This window comes from Coturnix japonica, chromosome 2 (assembly GCF_054131305.1).
Source record: "Coturnix japonica strain WE chromosome 2, WE-NBRP24, whole genome shotgun sequence".
NCBI classification, from domain to species: domain Eukaryota; kingdom Metazoa; phylum Chordata; class Aves; order Galliformes; family Phasianidae; genus Coturnix; species Coturnix japonica.
The window spans coordinates 100213550-100236214 of NC_140664.1; the positions used below are offsets into that span (position 1 = coordinate 100213550).

The window sequence follows — 22665 nt, forward strand, 5'->3', positions numbered from 1 at the left end:
CTGGTGACACTGGTGACTCCAGTGAACCTGGGGATCCTTCCTGGTTGGCACTGGATCCAGAGTCATCTGTATTGTCCACAATCACTCTGGGCTTATTAAAGCAAGCTTTGCAGCAACGTTCCTTTCTCCCACCCGGTTTTGTCACCATGTAGTTGTTGCAGCAATAGTAGCAGAAAATGCGACCACACATTCTAGAAATGATTCAAAACCAAAGGTGTTAGAATAGTACCACACTCAGGTGGAACACATCTACATGACATAGCCTGGGGCTTTGTCGTAATGGTCTCACTCTCTGGAAAAGCCCAAATGTCACCTCCAAAGCAGAGACCATGCTGTTTCCTGAGCACTTCATGTTTATGAAGCTGTCACAGTTTTGTTTTTCAAAATCATTTAGATCATTAATGGATAATGGTAAAAGCACTTGCAGATTTCACAGGTTTAAGTAGAAATGAGCAATTTGAAAGTTGTTATTAGAAATCACTTCACTGTTCACTAATCACTACTGAATGTTCCCTATAGAGATGCTTCCAGTAAATGTCTCATCCCTTTGTGGACTCGTGCTCTTTCAGGCTCTGACACATCTTCTATCAATGATTTTGACAATGAATTTTAAAAAGTATTTTATCTGTGTGAATGCTCATGGTGGAATCTGATTTTGAACTGACCTGCAGTGGTGTCGTCGCACCATCCATGAGAACTCTCTCTGGCAGTCCAGGCAATGGTTAACCTCTGTGTCACCCTGCCACTTCTGCTCTGCACTAAGCTTCTGCTGGAACTCCAGAGCATCCGACTTTTGCCACAAAGCATCTTTATCTCTACAGAGAGACAGTTACAGAAATGAAAAGCATATAAGTTATTCATCCTTGTTTACTGTTAGCTAACCTCTAATTGCTTTTTCTGTAATTACTGAGAAACTTCCAGGAATTAAGACAGATCAGTAAACCTACTGAAAATGTTGGGAATGGAGGAAAAAAATACATGCTACGCAGAGAACTACACGCTTTTGCAAGCAGACAGGAAATTTAAGAGATTGTACCACTGTTATATTTTTTACTTTGTTAAGGAAATGTAAAATTTAATCTTCTTATGATCTTGGCTACTACCTGCATCTTCCAATCAGGAATACAAGAGTGAACCACGCAGGCAGAATCCCTTAAAATCCTAAGCTAGGATTTTAATTTCTACTTGATGTTTGTTTTTATGCCAACCTGATAAGTTCAATTAAACGTTCTTCAAGGAACTGTTTTGTTCTTGTCAGGTCATCCAGCTCAGCAAACAACTTCTGGTCGTTGCTGTCTTTGTCTGCTGCCACCTTGCTGAGTTTCTCGCTGTAATCCAGGGCCTGCTTTTTTGCTTCATCGGCTTCCTTTTGGGTCCTGATCGAATATAAAGGTGATTAAAAATCTTTTTATTTGTTCAGGTGCATTCAAGACTTCCCCATGGAATGAAGGGGAAAAACATGTACTATCAGTAAAATTGTTCTCAGCATACATTTGCTTTTTTTCATACCTAACCAGAATCTACCCAGTTTTCTGCATCACTGACAGTGCACACAGATCTGTTATCCAGTGAACAGAGTCAGCAATCAGTAATTTCTTGGAAGCCTTGCTTATAGCCTTGCAATGATTGCTACACTGGGAATAAAAATCGGGTGTCCTTTGAAACTGATGTCATTAGTAGCTGCAAGCTGAGCAAAAGAGGCAAAGTCCTATAGACACAGGTTGCCCAGCATTTGCAGGCTGTACTCAAAAAAGCATTTAACACATACCCCTCTATAGCCTTCATGTTGACAAAAGGATTAAAACCTAAACCTTACATTCGTGTGTGCTGTATAATTTATGTATTTCTTGTCTGAAGCGTTAATTTGATATTCCCCACAGAGCCCATGCATTATTTCCCCTAATAAAACCTGGGATACACAATATACCACAGCAGTTTTCAATACACTTCACTTACTAGCCCCTCACTCAGCTTTCAGTTAATGGCATGTGTAAAAGGAGCAGAACTCCCACCTTTCCAAGAGTTCTCTCAGGGATGCCACTTCCTCTTCCTTCTGCAGCCGAGCAGATTGCAATTCAGACAGCTGCTCCCTTGCTTCATCCAGCTTTCTAGACAAACTTGTGTTTTCAGCCTAGTGAAATATTTAATAAAAACACTTCACTAGTACTGGACAGTTACCAACACATCTAAATAATGCTTAGAAAGAGACAGTTAAAGCTGTACTAGTGATTGCTTATTTCTGTCACACTGAGTAAGGGATAAACTCAAAAGTAAGATGTTATTAAGCAGTGCCTCTAATTCTTACTGTTCTGCCATTTCAGCTGTTGTCTCCATATCAAGCAAAATCTCTCAAAGATAATGGTAAAAGAAAAAGGCATTATTAATTATTTTTCACCACCTAGAAGTGATTCAAGGACATTATCAGACTCACACCCATTTATGCTGCCTTCTTTCTCCCTTTTTGACACTAATGCACACTGACACAAAAATCTCTACTTTTGCTTAAACAGATTGAGCACTTACTTGTAAACCTGCAATCTCTTCCTCTGTAGCACGCTGTTGTCTCTTCTGCTCCTCAAGCTGCTCTCTTAGTTTCCCACACTCTTCACTGGTAGTCTAGCAGAGAGATCAAGTCAGAAGTTAGCATTCTGCTAGCTGCCCCCACTTCACCTAGAAAAATCTCCAGTTCTAAATCATGAGCACTCATACTGCCCTGCATGGTATAAAAGCAATACTCATGAAATACAGCTATGAGAAACACAGCTTATGGACTCAAGAATCCTCTGTGGTCACAGACTAGCTGTGGGTTGATGTTACTTGCTATGGGCTATTACAGCTGTCAGCAAAAAGGCAGCTTAGCTTACTGGGCCTCAAAAGAGTGAGGAAGCCCACATCATACTCGTGAATCTGTGATTCTATACTGAGGTTTAAGAAGTGTTTATGAAGAAGAAACATGAATGAATGTACGCTATTCTCTCAAATTGGTGGATTTCTGGATAGTACCAGTGGCACACACCGAGCCCCAGTTAACTGATCAGTCTTAAACTCTATCTCAGAATGGCAGAACAAACACAATTAAGACTTTAACCATCAAGCATGTCATTTCACGCATACAAGGTTAACTCCTGATTTTATGGAAGAAAAACTGCGGTCCTCCTGGCTGCTGTCTTGAGCAGCTGAACACAAAAACAGACAAGGGAATTATCTGCACATTAAAACAAGAGTTATATTATCTCCACACCAGCCTAGCTCATCCATACAGATGATCTTTGAGGCAGTTTTCAACCCAGACCATTCCATGTTGAGACGTTTTTAGGTTCCAAGGCTAAGGCTAATTGCACACTAGTTTCAGAGCCTGGCCAACATAAACCTTAGGATTTCACCCAGTTATTTCTGCAGCAGATGGTAAAGCAGGGGAAATCCCATACAGCTCCTTCAGCTGTAATAATCACATTAATTTACCTTGAATTTTGTCTGATAATTTAGAATTTCTGTGCTCATTTGAAATTTTATTGCAGACAGCTCTTCTTGGCTGGTCTCCTGAAGGCTCTGTGCCTGTTTCTTTGCTGTCTCCAGTTGTGCTTGCAGACTTGGGAGAGCTGAGACACATATCTGAGCCTCCTCTAGTTTCTCTTGTAGGCTCCTGTTCTCCTGTCTGAGATAAGAGATGTCATGCTTCAGTTCCTCCTGTTGCGCTGCTGCCTGTTCTTCCAATTCTTTGAGCCTCTCTTTGGCCTGGGTTAACTGCTCTTCTGCATCCACCTTTTCAGAGGACAAGGCACAAATCTGAATACCGAGTTCAGCCATATCTGTGTTGGTCTTATGGAGGAGATCTTTGTTTTCTACATTTTCCATTCTAGCAGCATCCAAGTACTGTTTAACCTTGGAGAGTTCTTCCTTTAGACTCAGCAAATTATTTTCCAGCTCAGTTTTTTGAAGGACTGCTGTCTCCTGTTCTCTTTTCAGCACTTCTTCTCTTTCTTTGCATTGCACAAGTTCTTGCACATGGTTTCTGTTGAGGGACTCTGTTTGCTCTTTCAGCTGCTGGACAAGCTCTTTCTGCTCCCCTAAGAAAGACGCTGTGATTGCCAGATCACTTTTCAACTGCTCTCTCTCATCACTGGTCTGCTGAAGCTTGACTCGCAGGTCAAGAACTTCTGTTTGCAGCCTAGAAACTTCATCTTGGTTAACTTGCAGCTGCTCTTCACTTACTGTAAGCCTGGAGGCCAGATCTTTTGCATCTTTCTCCAGAGAAGCTGCCTGCTGTAGTTGGTGCTTTTCCATTGATTCCTTTTCTGACGTGAGGGATTCAATAAGCCTTGTCTGCTGAAGGCACGTATTTTCAGCACTGAGCTTTTCTACCTCAAGAGTCTCCGTTTTCTTCCTATGTCTTTCAGCTTCTGCTCTTAGCTGCTCACACTGGCTCTCCATGCCTTGTAGCTGCACTTCCTTCTCTGCAAGCTGTGACTGGAGTGACTCTTTGCTCTCCTTCAAAGTGTCTAAGCTCTTTTCTATTTGTAAACTGTGTTGTTTGGCACTCTTCAGCTGTCCTTCAAGTGAGTCACAAGATTCCTTCATGGTCTCTTCTCTCTCCTTTAGTTCTCTATACTCTGAACGCAGAGCCTCTAATTTCTCCTCCAGAATTTGGCTTTGTCTCCTGGCATTCTGCAAATCTTCATCCAGCTGTTTATTCTGGCTTCTGAGTTTCTTCTCTTTTTCATCAACTGACACAAGGGCATCATCTATCTCACTCTGAAGCTGTTTCTCAGAGGCCCTCAGCTTGGCCACCTCGGCTTCCAGAGAATCTTTAGAGGCTTCCAGATTTTTCAGCTTCTCTTCCATCTTCTTCTTGAACTGCTGCAAATCTGCATTCTCAGTTTTCAGCTTCCTGCTCTCCTCACTCATTTCATTCACTGCAGAGTTTTGCTGCTCCATCTGCTCCTCCAGCTCCTTGACTTTCTGGCTGAGATGCTCTTTCTCATAGAAAAGCTTCTGATTTTGCTCCTCAAGGCTACACACAGTCTCACTCACCTTTTTTAAATGACCCTCCTGTTGTTCAAATTTTTCTGCCTGTGACTGGGCTTCCTCCTTAAGTGCCTCTTCCATCTTACCATACTCCTCCTTGAGTTTTTCTTTTTCTTTCCTTGCCTCCTCAAGATCTTTTTCCAGTGACCCCACCTGAGCTAGCGACCCCATTACCTGGGTCTGGAGCTCAGTCATCTCCTTTTCTTTCAAGGTCAGGGCCTTCTGAAGTGCATCCATTTCCTTTTCCATGGTTTCCAGGCTCCTCAGCAGATTTTCATTCTCTTCTCTGGAATAAGCAGCAAGGTGATTAAATCTGGACTCCAGTTCCTTCTGTGACTCTTCTTTCAGCTGCAGCTGCTCTTTTGCAGTTTTCAGCTGAGATGTACGTTCATCACTGAGTCTTTGCATCTCTGCCTTTTCCTTTTCTGTCTGCTGAAGCTTCTCTAATAATGCCTGTATCTGTAGGGCAGAGTCACACTGGGCTGTAGCTTTCTGTCCTTTTTCCTCCAAGGCAGCGTCAACTTTTGCAAGGAGGTTGAGATTCTTCTGTTCTGCGGAACTTAGCTTTGCTTTAAGCTCATCAATGCAAAGCTCCTTCATAGCAACTAAAGCCCTAGAGACCTCCAACTCCTCATTCAACAGCTGCAGTTTTGAGGCATAGTCTTCCTTACTGGTTGTCAACTGTGCCAGCTTTGTTGAATATTCCTTCTGCTGCTCCACGGCATTCAGTTCCAGTGATTGAAGGCATTTCTGCAGGTCATGAACAGTGCTTTGAGTGGATTGTGAAACCTCACACTGCTTCTGTAACTCTGTGATCATCTTTGTCAGCCGAGAGTTTTCCTCACTGTAGTTATTGCTCTTCTCTTTTTCTAGCCGCAATTGCTCTTTGTGAAGGCTGACAGCTGCCTGGAGCTCCTGGTTTTCCATTTCTAGCTGATGAATACTTCTCTGAAGTTCTTTCTGCCTCAGCTCAGCCTGGTCAAGTTCTACTCGCATCTCTTCAAAGCCCTCAAAGTGTTCAGCATTTAGTGAGTTATTCGCATCAGGACTGGAGGGAAACTCTGGAGCCTAAACAAGCAGAATGTGGAATAAAAAAAAATCTTAAAACTTGAAGCAGAGCTGCATTTTTCAAAGAAAAAAAGGCTCAAACATTCCAGAAATCAGCATGGCTTAACTTTTTGGTTTTGTTTTTAGTGATGACAAGAACACCGAGGAGGCATTGCTATGTTATACAGCACCTTAACAGCTCAACACCAAATATTTACAAAATTATTTTGTTTTGTTAGTGTCATGTGAGTTTGTAATGAAGATTTATCCCAGCAAAAAAAAAATAAAATGTGGACCTACCAGCTTCAAGAGGAATAATACGTGCTACATTCACGTGAGAGCAAATTCAGGTTCTTAATGCACAGTGACCTTCTATGTTGGATTCACAGCACTAGTAGGCATCAACTTATAGGAGAAAGGTTCATGTTTTCAAATGAAATAAATGAAAACATACTTATCTTTATGTCACCTTCTGAATATGTCTAGTTTTTTCCTCTACAAGACTGTCATGCAGTTGAATCAGCTACTGGAGTGATTTTAATTGGCTTTCAATTAAAGTATTCTTTCTGTAGATTACCATTATGAGTCCTTATTATCATAAAACTTCCAAGCTCTTTGGAATTATACCATTATTTAAAGATTTCCTTTGCCACACATTTAGTTGTATTCTGCTTACCTGCAAGTAGTTGCTCACTAAGCTGCTCATGCTGGAACTGCGACTTGGGGGCTTCCATAAGTATGCTGAAGATCCAAGTGAGGACAGTGTCCTCCTGTACATCACAGAGAGATACAATATGTAAGAGAAGACTAAAGGCATCGTACATATGTCTTTCTACTGATGTGTGTAAGGTTTATCTAGTTATAACTACCACTCACAACTGACAACCACTGAAGATGACAGGAAACAAAACAGGGCTGTCAAAAGCACCTAGAAGGGATTACAATGTTGTTAGCTGTGGCTTGCCATATGCACATGAATCAGTGCAACTTAGCTTTATGAAACTGTACTACTGTGTGGTGGATGCTCAACCAGATGGTGGCAGCATGCAGCCCTGGAAAACTTCCACTGACAGGCATGGATCTGAATCAGACCTACAAGTCTTTGTACTTTCCACTGGTTTGGAAAAAAGACCAGTTTGGTGATTGACTAGTTACATAGAAAAAGCACATACCTGTTCTAGCACATCTTTCCTACATTTAAAAGCAGAAGGTGACAGTGTGTTGTTATCTTACCTGGCAAATGCTGGCCAAGCAGCATCTAAATCATAGCCTCGTGAAGCCAAGTCAAACTGAACATCAGTGAGCTCATAGAGATGACCCACAATGTCAGAACTCATTTTGGGATTCAGAAATGGGCTCCGTGCGTAGTACCAGTCACTTGAAAACAAAAACAACAGAAATAGTATTCTTTCAATCATAAAAAAGAAGCAGCAGTTTCACTCACAAAAAAGAAAACAACAAAACATCATTATTCACTCTTTCCCAGAAAAGCCTGGCATGATACTTTAAGTATAAACTGAAAGCAGTTCTTTGGTATGAATGAAACCAAACAGACGGAATGAAGTTCACAGAAATATCATTAAAGGAGTCCCTGCACAAAACATTTTTTGTTCTAGTGTTTGTGCAAAACAATATCAAAATAAAATACTTGCTGTGCACTGGGTAATCACACACTAAACACATAAAGCACACACTTAATATGTCAAGGATAAAGGACAGAAAACAGCAAGCAAAGTTAAATACATGGTGCAGTGAGTTGGTGTATTCTAAAAGGCTTGCAAGTGTCCCTTCCAATTAATTGTATGCTGTCTTTGGTGTCTGTTGGCTGGAGCAAGCTGTTCCACTGTCTGACAAGCTACTAATATGTGCAAATGCTCACCAAGGCTAGCAACACTAGCAAATTAATCCTCCCTTATGATATACAGTAGAGAAGATCCAGACAATGATCTTCAATGCTTATAAAAATGTCACCTTCAAAGCCCACATATAGATGCATCTACACCACCCACTTTACAAGCATTCAGCTGTAACAACTTTCAGTATTTACCAGTCTAAGATAAGTATGAGCCAGTGACCCAGGTTAGAAGGTCTGTTATCCTCTGTATCCTATTACCAGTCCTGTAAGCCAACCATTTGGAAAGGTTTCAATTTCTCTCAGTAGCTACTGGGTCATGTTTCTTGTTCACAGTGAGCAAACAGTTATTAGTTGGCAAGGCACTTTTCTACTCACCTGGTCACCTTGGTGTTCATAAAACACTGCTGTAAGGTATCTGCAAGCCTTTGATGAACAAGGGAGTAACGCAGAAATGCTCTTCCTTTCCCAAGAGATGTTCGTAGCTGGAAGAGAAACCACAAAGAACAACGTCTAAATATTATTTGCAGTCATACAGAGAGGAATGACAAAGACTGTCTACATACATACATACACAAAAAAGACATAACAAGCCACTAGAAGTAAAGGAAGTAATAGGAACTGCCACTGATAGATACATTCTCCCAGTACTGTCATTGAGATGAATCTTTTTTGAATGACAAATCTGTAGTCAGCAGTTGTGGCTCTATGTGACCACATAGAGCCAAAAGATGACTGGGTGCCTGGAGCACCTCCTGTTCAAAAAAAGGCTAGGAGACCTGGTACTCTTCAGTCTGGAGAGAAGGCTGAAATGGAATCTCATTGTTGTTTATAAATACCAAAAGTACAGCAGTCTAGTTGATGGGAGTAGACTTTTTTTGATGGTGTGCAATAATAAAACAAGCAGCAGTGTGCAGAAACTGGAACACAGGAAGTTCCAAACACAAGGAAGAACTTCTTTAATGTGAGAGTGACAGAGCACTGGAACAGGCTGCCCAGCAAGGTTGTGAAGTCTCCTTCTCTAGAGATATTCAAGATCCATCTGGACACATTGCTGTGCAACATACTGTAGGTGACCTGCATTAGCAGGGGGTTGGACTTGAGGTTTTCTAGAGGTCCCTTCCAATCCCTACAAAGTCTCCCTCTGCTGCAGTACAGTAGTTCTCTTTTATATGATTCAAGATAACACTATGTGGAGATGATGCTGTGGTGGAATTGTTGAGAGAACTGTTAAACATGTGAATAGTAACTTGCTAATACAAGTTAGCATTTCTAACAGATAAGAGAACTGAGTGTCAGGACAGGGCTGGTTTGCACCGCCACTTCTTTTCCCCAAAAGGAAAGTTTTCTCCCAAATGACTCTAAAGACAGAATCAGCATAGAAAGCTTCTTACAGCATTTGTTTCACCCAATGATTGAGCAAACAATGTAACATCACTGTTAGAAAATTACACTTTTATTACTACTTCTAATAGAGATAAAGGTTTTTGTATTGTTCATGTGAGCTTACGAAGGAATAAAACCAACCATCCCAAGCCATTATATCATGATTTTTGACATAAAGAAAACTGAGTCAGAAGATAAAACTGTGCTCTCAGCTATTCCTCTTTAACTCTACTGACCAGCTGAGAAAGTCTTAAGGAAGTTCAAACGTAGTGGTACTTCTCTCTTACACTTAGACTAAGTCCTTTCTTAAAGTGTACTGAAGATACATTAAAAAAAACACTAAAGAACATTAAAAAAAGAAAAAAAAGAAAAAGAAAAAAAAAGTGCAAATATTTTGTTCTATTTTAAAAGGAATATATTTTATTGTGGTTTCTCTGCTTTCTGAAAAGACACACCAAAACACCAAGTATGTATAGTGATGATTAACTGATACACTTACTTCTGTAATAGACTTGACAAAGCGAATTCCATCATTAGCTCCTTTGACTTTTGCCAGACAGTCACAGAAATAATCCCAGTAGTCTTTTCTGTTTCCCAGCAATGTGCTTTTTTCTTTCTGGTCAAACTTAATCAAGGAAAACAAAAATCAATGAGCAAAACATAAACATAAATATACTTACAGTTATATTCTGTGGAATTACTCTCCTTTCTGACCAACATCTGTGTTCAGAACTCCTCTTTAAGTTTTAGATGATGTGTTCACAAAGTACAGTAACACTGTACTGCACTGATATAATCCAATGGTTACTAAACATGCTTTACAGACAGTGACAGTAAAGTTCTTGATTAATTTAAAATACAAATGTTCATTAAAAATTGCTCAAGTAAAGTTTAGCAGCAGTTTTAGGAGGTGTTCAAGGGCAATGAATTGACAGCAGGTTGCTGAGAGCCCTGCAGTCAAGTGTGGCAATATCACACATGCCAGAACAAGCTGCAAAATCACACTCAGAGCAGCGATGCAGTGAGGTACAGACTGCAGCCTGGTGCATTTGAATCCCAAAGGATTTCTTCAGCATCTGCTGAAGCCTCTCAACCCAATCAGTACAACTTTGCCTAGATCAAGGCTATATTAGCACGTCTGTGTTTCTGTTGGTGTCATGATTACAGTGTATGTATCCACAGACAATGCAAACTTAATTTCATTTTGCCCAGCAATGTCCCCTTTCACTAAAATTTAAGCCCCTAAGCAGCATTTCAGATTAAAAATCACCCTTTTGCATTAAGTTTTTCATATAATAAAAATGAATTTCCACAAGGAAATTGCTAAAAATGCTGTATTTGCTATATTTGCATTATCAGCTGTCTACTACTATTTTTTTCATGATAATTTAGAAGTGTATATCTTCAAAATCAGTTCTCTCAGATCAATAGAAAAATGCCATATATTCTTCAATCAGCCTGTAAGCATTGGCTTTTGATTACAGTTATTTGCTCTCACTCAAAACATGTACGATAAGCTGCACATGTCTGTCTACTTACTTAAAAAAAAAACTGAAAAGGAAACTTATGATTATTTCAGTTGAACCCTGAGTACTAAGGAGGCAGTAACAGAAAATAAGGCCTCACTTTGATGGTTGTTTATAAATGACACATATCATTTTTACCTGTAGAAGATATTCAAGCTTGTAGGAGAACTTCTGCAAGTTGACACTGTCATCTGTGATTGGTTCCCCTCCTTCTTTAAATTCTTTACTTAATTCAGCCACAGCATCTTTAAAACAAGACACCAAAATGATTAACTAATGTAAGAAATATGTAACGGTGAATTCAGAAACAAGTAAGTAAATCAGTTTTCTGCCTGGATATCATGCTAGTGTATTTAGTTACAGCTCAGACGTCTTAATCACAGTGCAAAAAGCTTGCTGATGTGCTTGCAATTTAATACCACCTATAATGAAAACTAGAGCTCAGGTTATGTCGGTCTGGCATACTGACTTAGTATTTCTTCTTAAAAAGAGCAAAACTTCTTCCTTACGCTTCCCAAAGAAGCAGTATCAGATAATTGCTAACTGTTTTTTCAGCAGAAGAAAGAAATACATTTTCACTGTCTCATGTGCACATTAAGGTTCTGCTCTTGCCACATGACAAACAGAATTCTGATTAGAAACAACAAAGCACATAATCTGCTAAAGGGGATCAGTAAAACGAGAACAGTTGTTCAGTCAGCACATTTATCTTCTCCATGCAATATTCAGGAAGGTTCAGTTTGTGCTGCTTACAAAACACAAATGGGAAAAGAATGTACAGAAAAATAAGCATACAGCAACTCCTCTCACCTAAAATCTACTCCCATGGGGGGGTGAGGAAATCTCCTGTCAAAGCAAATTACCATGTCCTTGGATGCACTATCCCACAAAGCAGCACCAGAAAAAAACTGGTTTTGAACATGTTGTCCACATGACTTTGTACTCCTTTTGGCTGCTTGATGGAGCCTTAGCACCCGGTCCCATTACATACATGTTAGCAAAGCAAGCATGTAGATCTCCTTTTTACACTACAGGAAGATCTTGATTCCCAGCTTTGGTGAATGTTATACCTTATTTTAAATACACATGAAAAGGAAGAATAGTCAGATCTTGGTATAAGCAGCTGATTGGGACAGAAACAGAGCAGAAAAATGGTTATGGATCTGCTGCCAATTTTGCCTATAATAGAGCTGTAGAAAAATGAGGTTGGCTACTCGTTAGTGCAGGACAAGGCAGATACAGAGAAAGTACAAAGCTCTAGCTATGTGGAACAGATCCAGTTGTCCAGTACTCTTCCTCTGGGTCTCCATTCCCACTTTGGGCTGCCCTTCTTGTTTTTTAGCCTTCACATACGAGGAGCATCTCAACACCAGCATTCCATCAAAGGATGGCATTAAAATCAGGCCTCCTTTTCATTCACACATGAGATCTTACAACTTAGCTCTACTCATTGAAACGTTCTAGCTCACACAACTGAATAATTTTAATTCTGCAAACATTTTATTTTTATTTATATATGTATATATATTGTAATTGTAAGGCTTATTTATAATCCTGTATATTTAAATATTCAGTATTCCAGAATTTAGGATTTTGAAAAAGGTACAGCACCTCTCTCATAAAATATCACACATCGGTAATAAGCACCCAGCATACCATGACTATGCTGTTACAACTGCTGCACAGAAGCACTATACAATCAAAAACACAGCTGCTCTGTTACCCAAAACACGGAGGATGTTTCAGCATGTCAGTATACCTTGTAAGTCCCTGATAATTCGCTGCAGTTGGCTTTCACCAGTAGCTGCCTCCATCTTGAAAACCAAAGGGGCTCCCCTTCTGGGCTGTTAATCTTTTCTTCCATCTAGATAACAGCAAAGTTCATATTCTTCATGATCATTGGGCCGATGATGATTATTCTTCTCTGTGACACCTGCAATTCTGTAAAAAATCCATATTTTATCACCTCAAATGAGCAGAACAGAGATGCTTTGGAATTTAAATCCCATTTAGAAATAAATTCTCAGAGTGTCAACTCTTTTCCAGGAACCTCTTCTATATTTTTTACTAGATTTCACTTTCCTTTTCAGTAATTTCTGTTTCCACCTTTCAAAACTACTGAGCAAACCTCAGAGAGCAGTTTTCTCTCATCAGAGTTACAACACAGTCAGCCTTACAGCTTAGATCAGGCTGGTATTTCACACAACTGATCTCGTGACCCTGAGGAAGGTTCTGATGACATGGGACTTTCCCTGCAAAAATCCTCTGCCTGACCTTCCCAACAGCCTGCAGAATTAGAAGACACAACACTGCTGCCACGACAGGGAACCACTCAAGATGCAGAGCAAGCACAGATCAAGGAGTCCAAAAATGATATATCATGATCTTCTGGCACTGGAGGATGTTTTGTTTTTTTTTTACTAATAAGGGCTACTACTTGGGACTGGTTTTAGCAGGAGAAACAACTCTCATCCCTGCCTCAGAACCCACTGTTCCCAACATGCGTAAGAGGATACCACTTTATTTTAAGCTCTGCTACAGCATCCCTGGCTGGATAAATATACCTTCTGCATTAGAACATCCACTTTGCTTGTTCAAAACAATGATGAGTAAGTTATACCTGGCACTTGAAGAGAAATTTCATTACTTAAAATAAATGAATTAAAAATCAACTAAAAGCCTCAAGCACTTTAGTAAAACAACTATGCCTGGTTGCCCAACTCTTCTAACACCCATGGGAACAACCATTCCAAAAAGCCACCTAGGGATCTTACCAAGTATCATGTCTTCATAAGTTGTTCAGACTCCTACCCGTAATGGTACTGCCAAATTTTCAAGCATGCACAACATAGGAAGTACTGAACCTTTAGGAAAACTGCAGTTAAACTTTTGTGCTTTTATTAGTATTCAGACTGACACACTTTTGAAATACAAATATGATTACATCAAATGATCCTACTTCCTTTCTCATCTCTTTCTTTCACTTCCAAATTAACTCTATTGGCACCAGCAGGTGTCTGAATGGATCAAAAGAAACACCGTTCTACCCTATGTAACATGGTACTGTTTGGAAATGATGTGACTGTATTCTTTTCTTTTTGATACAAGGTAGAGGTGGCTCAAAGCAAACCTTAAAGCCAACCTGGACAGAAGGTAGAAACCTTCGAAATACTGTGCTTTTCCACATGCAATCTAAACAGGACACACCATAAGTCAATAATATCATATACACAATATTACTATCCTGATTCTACTTAGAGATCATGTAAAAGTATGCCATTTCCTGGCAACCTGCTGAGTTTAGATAGCAATAAATAAAGCAGGAATAACAAACCCAGTGAGTGAACATTTCCTCTTCCAGTATCAGCCACATCTGTCCAGTCGGACAACTGTCACAGAAAGAAGCATAAGTAAGAAGACTGCAATGTGGGTGATGGCAAACCAAAAGGTATGGCCAAAACAAATGCTCTCTATCACACAATGGGAGAAAAGAGCAAGGGCCAAGAAGGAGGATCTGGTTTGTCTTCATGAGGGCACTTCCCAGCCTTGTCTGTCACACAAGGAGAATGAGCCAACACTTTTCTAACTGCCTTCTTCTCTGCTAAACACAGAGAAAGATGTACCTCCTACCCAGGTCCTTCCAGGAAGGTGCTTAGAAAACACAACACATCCCACAGAAAGGTGCAGAACTCACACCTCTCATCAGCTAGGAAAGGTGACAATGTGCCTTAACTGGTTTCCTGAGGCTTCAAAATAGGAAGAGCATCTGTAAACACCTGGTCTAGTCCTTTCTGATTACAGAGCATATTGCCCAGAATTGTTTAGGGCATAACCCTGTGGTCATAATCTCAGAGGACCAAACATTTCCTATTCTATTTTAGTATGTCTGTAATTATCTGCCCCATCAGAGCAGTGTAATATATGTGTGAGGCACAAGTGACCTGCTTTGGGTCAAAAGCTTTTTAGGTGATGTATCACAACCTCTTACATAACAGCATTTGACTAAGTCCAAGGGCTTTAACTTGCAGAACAGTGCAAGGCTGAAGAGGGCTCAGAGGAGCTACACCACGGAGCAGACACAGAGTGTGGCTGAGAAGGGAAGAGAAGGCATGTTGCTAGTCCCCTGGGCTGTGCAAAGCAAATCTGCAAGACAGATTCACTGGAAACCAAGTGCAAGTTCCACTACTTGCAACTTTTCAGGGAAAAGTTTTATGCTAACTATTTATTATTCCGAGCCAGCAATTCAGAACAAGGGCCCTTCATCACATCTCCCTTACAGAGACTGCCCTTACAGAGATCACAAGATCTTCAGCAATTCTATGCCTGTTACTCAGAAATATTTTATGAAACAAAACAGGCAAGTGCTGGCACTGAGCGAAATCTTATGTCCATGAGTCATATTATTAACCGTGTTATTCCTTTGTGTAATGTGACCAAGAATTGTCCCAGAAATACAGATACTGACCAGTGATTGTAGGAATATATTCCAATGCATGTGGAATATAACAGAGGAAAACAAACTAAACACAGATTAAAGAACACTGTACAGAAATATCACAGCAAGACAATGCAAGAAGTAAGAAAAGAAAGTCTGCCTCTCAGGACAGCAAAACTACCGATTTAGTTTAGTAATTTCATCCCAGTAATTGCCTGGAAAAATTATTTTGATGTTGCAAGAAATATGTTGCCCCAGTGGATCTCACTGTAGCTGTGTTGCTAGCTTTGCTCACAGGGTACTATACAGACACTTGCACATCTATTACACTGAAGAACCATTTGCATCAAAGAAGAGTCTGAGGTAAACTGCCAAACAGACAGCATGACTGTTCTCAAGCACACAGAAATGCAACTCAGCTGGGTAGCTTTAGTGCTACATTTGTGCTTTAGTACCACATAAAGATAGGTGGCTGCTAAAAAGGCACACTGGATGGATTGGATGACTAAAAGCAAAAGGCAAGCAAGGCCTGAACATCAGCTAAAGTTTCTGAGTTTTGAAGTTAGTTTCCATTTCGAGAAGTGAAATTCTCTTTCTGATTGAATCTTCCCCCTTCATTTTCTATACCAACAAAACTTCACATTTCAATTAGAAAAAAATATGGGTTTCAGACAATATTTTTTACTTCTTCTAGTACTACAAGCAGGTTGCAGGAGAATACACAGCAAACCTATGCTGGATTCCCTTCCCATCTTCGCACTGCTATCATACATGAAAACCTTGTTCTGAAGTGTTTGGACATATAAACATATGTCCCTATCAGGACAGCCACCAATGAGTCAGTAAAGTTATGGATGATCTCTGTGCAAATTTCACCATGCTATGGGACAACTGGTCTGCATTCTCTGTTTTACTCCTTGTATTTGAAAATGGTTCTTAGAAAAAACGAACAACACATCTGGGTTTATTTATCAGTGGCATTCTAAGAACTCCATAAGATAGTAAACTTTAACCCTTAGTATGGAGAGCTAGCAAATCTATCAGCTTCTTTTAACACTGTACCTACCAAATCAGGCCTTTAAGGCTTAATGTAACCCTGTCTAAAACATCACAACAAATGGACGCACAGGACAGACGTGTTACGCCAGGGACACTGTTTCCTAATGTAGAGACCACAGTGTATTGCCTCCAATACTCCTCATATTGGTAACTGTTGAACAGTGTGAAACCAAATGACTGCTTTCAGCAGCTACAAACAAGGATGTGCCTGTATTTATCTGACAAAAACAACCCTGTTTCATGGCGAGATAAATTGTTTTTTGAGGAAGCGGTCAGTTCATAAAGAGAAGAGTGCTCCTCTGATAACAGGAATCACACTAGTATCGCTCTCAACAAACTCATCTGTCCTTTCTCTCTAAGGCACACCACATCTCATCCCATGTCAGGAAATCCATGCCATATTTATGAGCACCCCTAAATTAACCATACCATGTCTCTCCCAGAGGCTGGCTCCTCCTCGGCTGTTCCAAACCTATTTTATGGAGAAATACATCCCTCTCACCTCAACTGGTGAGCTGAGAAGTACCATTCAAAAGTGAAGACTTTTTCCCCTTTACAGCCTCACTTTTCCAAGCCACTCTTCCTCCCCACAACTCACCCAACTATTGAGATCTCTTTTACACATTCTTCAAGCCAAGCACCATATGCTCAGATACCACTCTGAAAAGCAAAGATACCTGTAGAATTAGAAAAAGTAGAGGCCTTCTAGCTGTAGAGGAGTGCTAACAACTCATGATGCTCAACTTGCTCACCATACGAGTCTGGGACCTTCAAAAAATCTCGTTTTCAGCTCACCAAAGTTGAGAAACAGATGCCATATTAACATCCTCAGCAAGCCTGGCCTGACCAACACATCTCAGGCACCTCTCAGACTTTAGGAGTGTTAAAAGCAGCAATGATCACACCACAACTCTGAACTGCCTCCATTCGAATATGGGCTTGGCTCAGCAGGATTTTTTACCTTGGTATCTACTGCTCCACGCTGTACCTCCAAGCAGAGATTTCAAACGCGCTTAAAAAGGCTGCCTCCAACTAATAGCTCTGAGAAGTGTGGCAGATGGGTGCTGAGAACAGTCCTCATGTAGCACTCCACCTGTCGCCCATCCAGCCAAAAGGAGTGGTAGCTTCCTGGGGCAACTCCTCACCTATGTAATTCCCAGAGAATGAGCAACAAGCAATGCTAAAAATTACAGGTTTTGGTCACGCCAATGCAGATCAAACAGGAGGCAAGCACAGCAAGCAAAAACCAGGCTAGGACAACTGAGGCTGGCTGGTTGCTGGGTGAATCATGCTACCCTTGGGCCAATAAGCAAAGATTCCTGGTTTCTTTCCTCTGCAGTAGGAAGCATTTCCTCTCTCCCCATTTTTTTCCAGAGTCTCCCATTGGTGGTCACCATTCCAGAGGAGAAGGAGGAACTGCAGTTACAAACCCCAAAGATTTAGGAAGCCTTAGGAAGTCCGTAGAGTACTGTAATCTCCACACCTGCTGGGAACAGACAGGCCCACAGATGCCAAGCCCACAAATGCCAAGTTGTTCAAGGAGAGCCTGATCCAACCTGTTCACTTTCAAAATCTACGCTGGCTCGCAGCAGTAAAGAGACCTTTTGTGTGCCCATCCTCCTTCCCAGTAGTAAATTAAATGTCGTGGTGGACATACATGCAGGTTAACAAACATCTCTGCTTAAGTCACTATACAATCAAAAACTATAGAACGCTGGTGTGCAGGTTTCATCCATGTATTTTGAGGCTGAGAGACTGTGCATGTCATTTTCCATTCCTTCTATCAGTGTTACAAAATGCAAAGCCTTCCAAATGTATCTGAGCAACAAACTTCAGATTACTACAAGTTTAGCACTGTTGGACACAAGCAGTCACCACTCTCTGGAGAAAATGGAATTGCTATGGAAAAACATGAAAGGAAAAGAGACTTCCCATTCCTTTTATGTAATGGTCTGACAGCAGAAAGAGGGACTGTAAACATAATACACCCTTTCATTATTGTCAGGTGCTGAACAAGAGGCTCCTGTGTAAAAGAAAAGCAGGCTTCATAATGAACTAACTGGCCCTTCAGAAGAAGTAGTACAATTATGTTTGCACAAAACACTGCTGAATATATGTACTAGGATAGGAAGACTGTTGGAATACGTGTTCTCTTCCTGCACTCCTGCTGCACAACATCAGAACTGAAAACAAGAAATACACCACCAGAAGACTCTGCCATGTTACTGACAAGAATGTGACCGGGCTTTACGCTGAACGTTTAACCACAGCCTGCCTCCGTCAGAGCTGAATAAAACCAAACAGCCACTTTCGATACTTAGAATGTAAAGGCAGAACGTCTGCTGCTCTTTCTCCTTTGTTTACACTTGGGAAGTAACTCGGTGCACAGGGGAGCGTGGCAGTTACAGCCGACCAACTCTAAACGCCAAACAAACCTTTACGCTGGCAAAACCCAGCCGGGCTCGCTGTGACGACAAACCCATCCAGCAAACAGGCAGGGACCCACGTTCCTCACCCGTCAGCTGGGGCAGCAGCGTGCCCAGCAGCCTGCAAACTGCACAGCCTCTTCCCGCACTGACTCACCGCTGCCGGAACTCTATTAGAGGAGAATCCCAAGAGCGAAGGCGGTCACGCGTTTCGCCAAAGCCTGGTTTATTCTCCCTGCTGCGTGTTGCACAACGTACGGGAGGGGGGCTGGCTGCGATCCTGGCACCTGGTCTGGAGACAGACCGGCCAAGCAAAACTCTCCCTGTCATCCGACAGAGATTTGCCGACACAAGGGCAAGCGGGATTAGGGCCGAGGCAAATATTTGTGTGTCAGCACTGCGCACCCGGTGAGGCACCGCGCAGGCCGGTGTTTGGTTTCTAGCCCGGCCCCGTGACTCTGCTCCTCCGACAGCAGCAGTGCCCGTCCAGGGGAACGGCCGGACCTGCTGTGGGGCGACATTTAGGGGCGAACAGACAGAGGTGTTTACGCTGGAACAAAATCACGGCTCGGGCTGCAGCGACGGCACCCCGGGCAGCTGGGCCACACCGGGCCGCCCCAACTGCGGCAGGCCCAGCTGCCCCGCGCTCTCCCCGCCCCGGGGCCCGCAGTGTTGATCCCCCGTCCCCGCGGCTCCTCCCCCCGTAGCCGGGCCGCGGCGGCAACAAGTGGGAGCCGCCGAACTTCCTTCCCCCTCCCCGCAGCCGCCTCTCCCCCACCGGCCCCGCCGCCCTCCGCTCCCCCTCGGGCGGGTCTGTCCCTCCGGTACCTGCGCGGCGGCCGCCATGTCGCGGGGAGGGCGCTGCGGGACGCTCCGGTGCCGCTGTCCGCCCGCCGCCGCCTACAGCTCCCGTGAGGCCGCTGCGGGAGGACGGGCCGGGTAGGGCCGGGCCGGGCCGGGAGGCGGCCTCGGGGAGGCGACGGAGTGAAAATAAAGGGGGTTAGATGCATTTGCAGGAATAAAATTGCCGCTCTCCCATCGAGCTGAGGGGTTGGGGTGGTTTTAGAGATTGGTTTCTTGTGTCCTGTTAGCAACCTTGCTCCATGTCGCCCGTCGGAAGTGTAATTTATCCTTATATTGCCCATTATCACTTCTTGTACAGCTCAATGTAATTTGTTTGTTTTGTTTTGCTTATCCATCACTTCATCAAGCTCTTTGCATGCACAACTGAAGTGACTTTGAGACTGTGCTCAATTAAGCTGGTACATAGCACAGTTCCTCTTTCTGTTCCTATTGACGAAAAGAAAACACTTTTCCCACAGTCGTAAGGCAGCAGTAGGGATCAAAAGGGATTGATGAAGACCATATATTGCAATCATAGAATAGAATCATAAAATCATACAACAATTCAGGCTGGAAAAACCCTCTCCTCTTTGTCCAACTACCAACCCACTCCCACCACACACACTGACCACATCCCTCAGTGCCATATCCATGCACTTATTGAACACCTCCATGGACGGTGACTGCACCACCTCCCTGGGCAGCCTGTGCCACTGCAGCACTGCTCTGTCTGAGATTTCTCCTAATTTCTAAGAGATGGGGAGAAAGCTGGTGTGAAACTGGAAGATAAGATTACTTACTGATGTGTATTACTGGCAGTGTGCTCCCACACCTCCTGGCACAAGCATGTCCTTCCACAAAGAAGCTACTTCCACTCTTTTTCTATCACACATACAGACATTTCTTTCACAGTGCCTGAAGTTGACTACATTTTTCTATTTAAATGAGTTCATTTGTGGTTGTTTTTTTCTCATCATCATTGACTTGTTAAATACACAGTTTGAAATAAAACTTGTGACCAAGCAGTTTGTCATCGATTCTTGTAGCAATGCATGTGACTATATTATTGTTAAACTTCAGCTGTGGCAGCCATAAGATCAAAGCATCCTATTTTCAGGACTCCAAGGAAATACACTTGGTATGTAGTCACTGACACAACTTCATCATCTGCATTTTTCTCATCTTCAACATAAGGATGATGGAATGACCTTAAAGTTTTGGTGAGCAGTCTTCACCTCAGGTATGATTTTGAATATCTGGGAAGTATTTTAATGTCCTCAAAAGTGCAGGTTATGGGGCTATGTGTGTTTTGAGCACATGACTCATAAAATGGCTTACATTGTTCCAACCAACCTTTAGGCTGACTTCTATTGGCATGCTTGTATCATGCAGTACACAACCAGAAGCATCTGCTGAAAACAAATGGTTGTTTTCCATTGATCTATAGACAACTGGGTGTCTTCCAAAAGTAACCCCAGTTGCAAATGACGATAAATCAGATCCCAAATGATTTCATTACAGTGGAGGTTTTACACACTTTCAAAATCTCTGTGTGGTTCAGTTGCTCACATATAATCAAGCACAATGGATTGTTCCTGCTTTTTAATGTAGTGGCTAGCTACTTTCAGAAGTATTTCATTATTGACGTTTGTTATTGAATTATCGTCTGCCTCTATAGATAAAAGTGTCCACATATATTACTTCCAGGTAAGTCCATAGCTGACCAACACTTCCTTAGGATTTTCCGTGTTTTCTAATTTCTTATTAACAAAGGAGTTTCCTTTTTATGTTGTTTTTCTTTGGTTTTATTTTGAGAAAATCTGTTGGTTAACTTCTTCATAAACTATAGATGGAAAGCATTATCATTGTCACCAGCCCAAGAAAAATAATGCCAGTCACTGCAAAAAAAAAGAAAGCCTTTGTTGGGAAAAATCTTTTGACTAAGTTGATGGAATGTTTTACAAGTGGTTGCACATGTATTCCATAAATGTATGCATTTCAATAGCTAAGAGTCACGAAAAGATTGTATTGTATCCTTGAGATTCTGTTCAAGTAGGCCAAGATACAAAGGCTAAAATCAACCTCCAACGTTGGAAGCTGAGCTTAGGTCTAATGCTGGCTGCAGTCCTTTTACACCAAGTGATTCTTCAAAGATAGATTTTGAATAAGGTTTACTTCTAAATATTATTATTATTGCATTTTGGTGGCAATAGAAGCCATTTCAGCAAATAAATGTCGAAACCTTTGGTTTTAATGATGATATATACATTTGCACGAAGGCACTCTTTATGTGGGAAGAGCTTCCCCTATGGAGACAAGCCAATTCACACAGCCTAGCTCATCAGAAAGTACAGTTATACACTGTCATCATCCAGGTCATACTGACAACAGTTTGGTGCCTCATTGATTAGAAAATATCTTTACTAAACTATGTTAACTGAGCTCCATATGTAATAACCAGGGCTGGTTTTGCTTCCACTAGGCACCTGAGGTATTTTATGAGGGTAACACTCTCAGCTTCCCTGGTCACCCTCAGCAGATTAACATACCATTGTAGCTGGACTGAACAACAAGCTGCTGTTCATCATCAGAGGCTTTCTGTGACTGTGGGGAGAGAGCTTTGGACTTACTTGTTTTGCATTTGTTTGCATTCTGTTTTGCATTCTGTTTGGACAAAAAGAAAATGATTGTTGATAGGTATAAAAGTAGAGGCAAGCAAAACAAAATGAACAGAGTTCTAGAAGACCCCTTGAAGCAGATCTGGCATATTAGACGAGTTGCCTGAGGGACTTGGAAGAATGTTCTGCTTATATCAGTCCAGCTTCTGAGACTGATTTCCATCTGAGAACATTGGAATTAGGAGCAACCACTGATCAGCTAGTGATGATTGCTAGAGGCAGCAGACCCAGCATTTTTACATACTGGGTGCAAAACTCATTCCAGCCAACCTTACCATTAGACAAGCTTTGATGTTTCTATGTCATGTATGTACAGAACACATTGTGAGGATCTGCAGTGGGAAGGAACCCAGATGAGGAGCGTGGTCTTCAGCAGCATTCAGCAGAA

General features: G+C 41.8%; 1 protein-coding gene across 15 annotated transcripts in view; it reads right to left on the reverse strand.

The window, feature by feature from the left end:
* FYCO1 (FYVE and coiled-coil domain autophagy adaptor 1) overlaps positions 1-19669 on the reverse strand; it is a 45872-nt gene extending 26203 nt beyond the window's left edge. For 7 of the 15 annotated variants that reach the window (XR_014943620.1, XM_085540518.1, XM_085540516.1 and 4 more), the window contains exons 1-13: positions 19585-19669; positions 12596-12777; positions 10975-11081; positions 9810-9935; positions 8303-8409; positions 7306-7449; positions 6749-6842; positions 3463-6093; positions 2524-2616; positions 2013-2131; positions 1209-1376; positions 666-815; positions 1-191 (exon numbers count right to left, since the gene is read on the reverse strand). Coding sequence is in view for 14 of the 15 variants with exons in the window: in XM_085540518.1 (XP_085396644.1) it covers positions 1-191; positions 666-815; positions 1209-1376; positions 2013-2131; positions 2524-2616; positions 3463-6093; positions 6749-6842; positions 7306-7449; positions 8303-8409; positions 9810-9935; positions 10975-11081; positions 12596-12650 (3985 nt within the window). In the remaining variant the exon portion in view is untranslated. The other 8 variants (XM_085540520.1, XM_085540519.1, XM_085540521.1 and 5 more) reach the window with 5 other exon arrangements.
* Positions 19670-22665: the final 2996 nt, after the last annotated feature.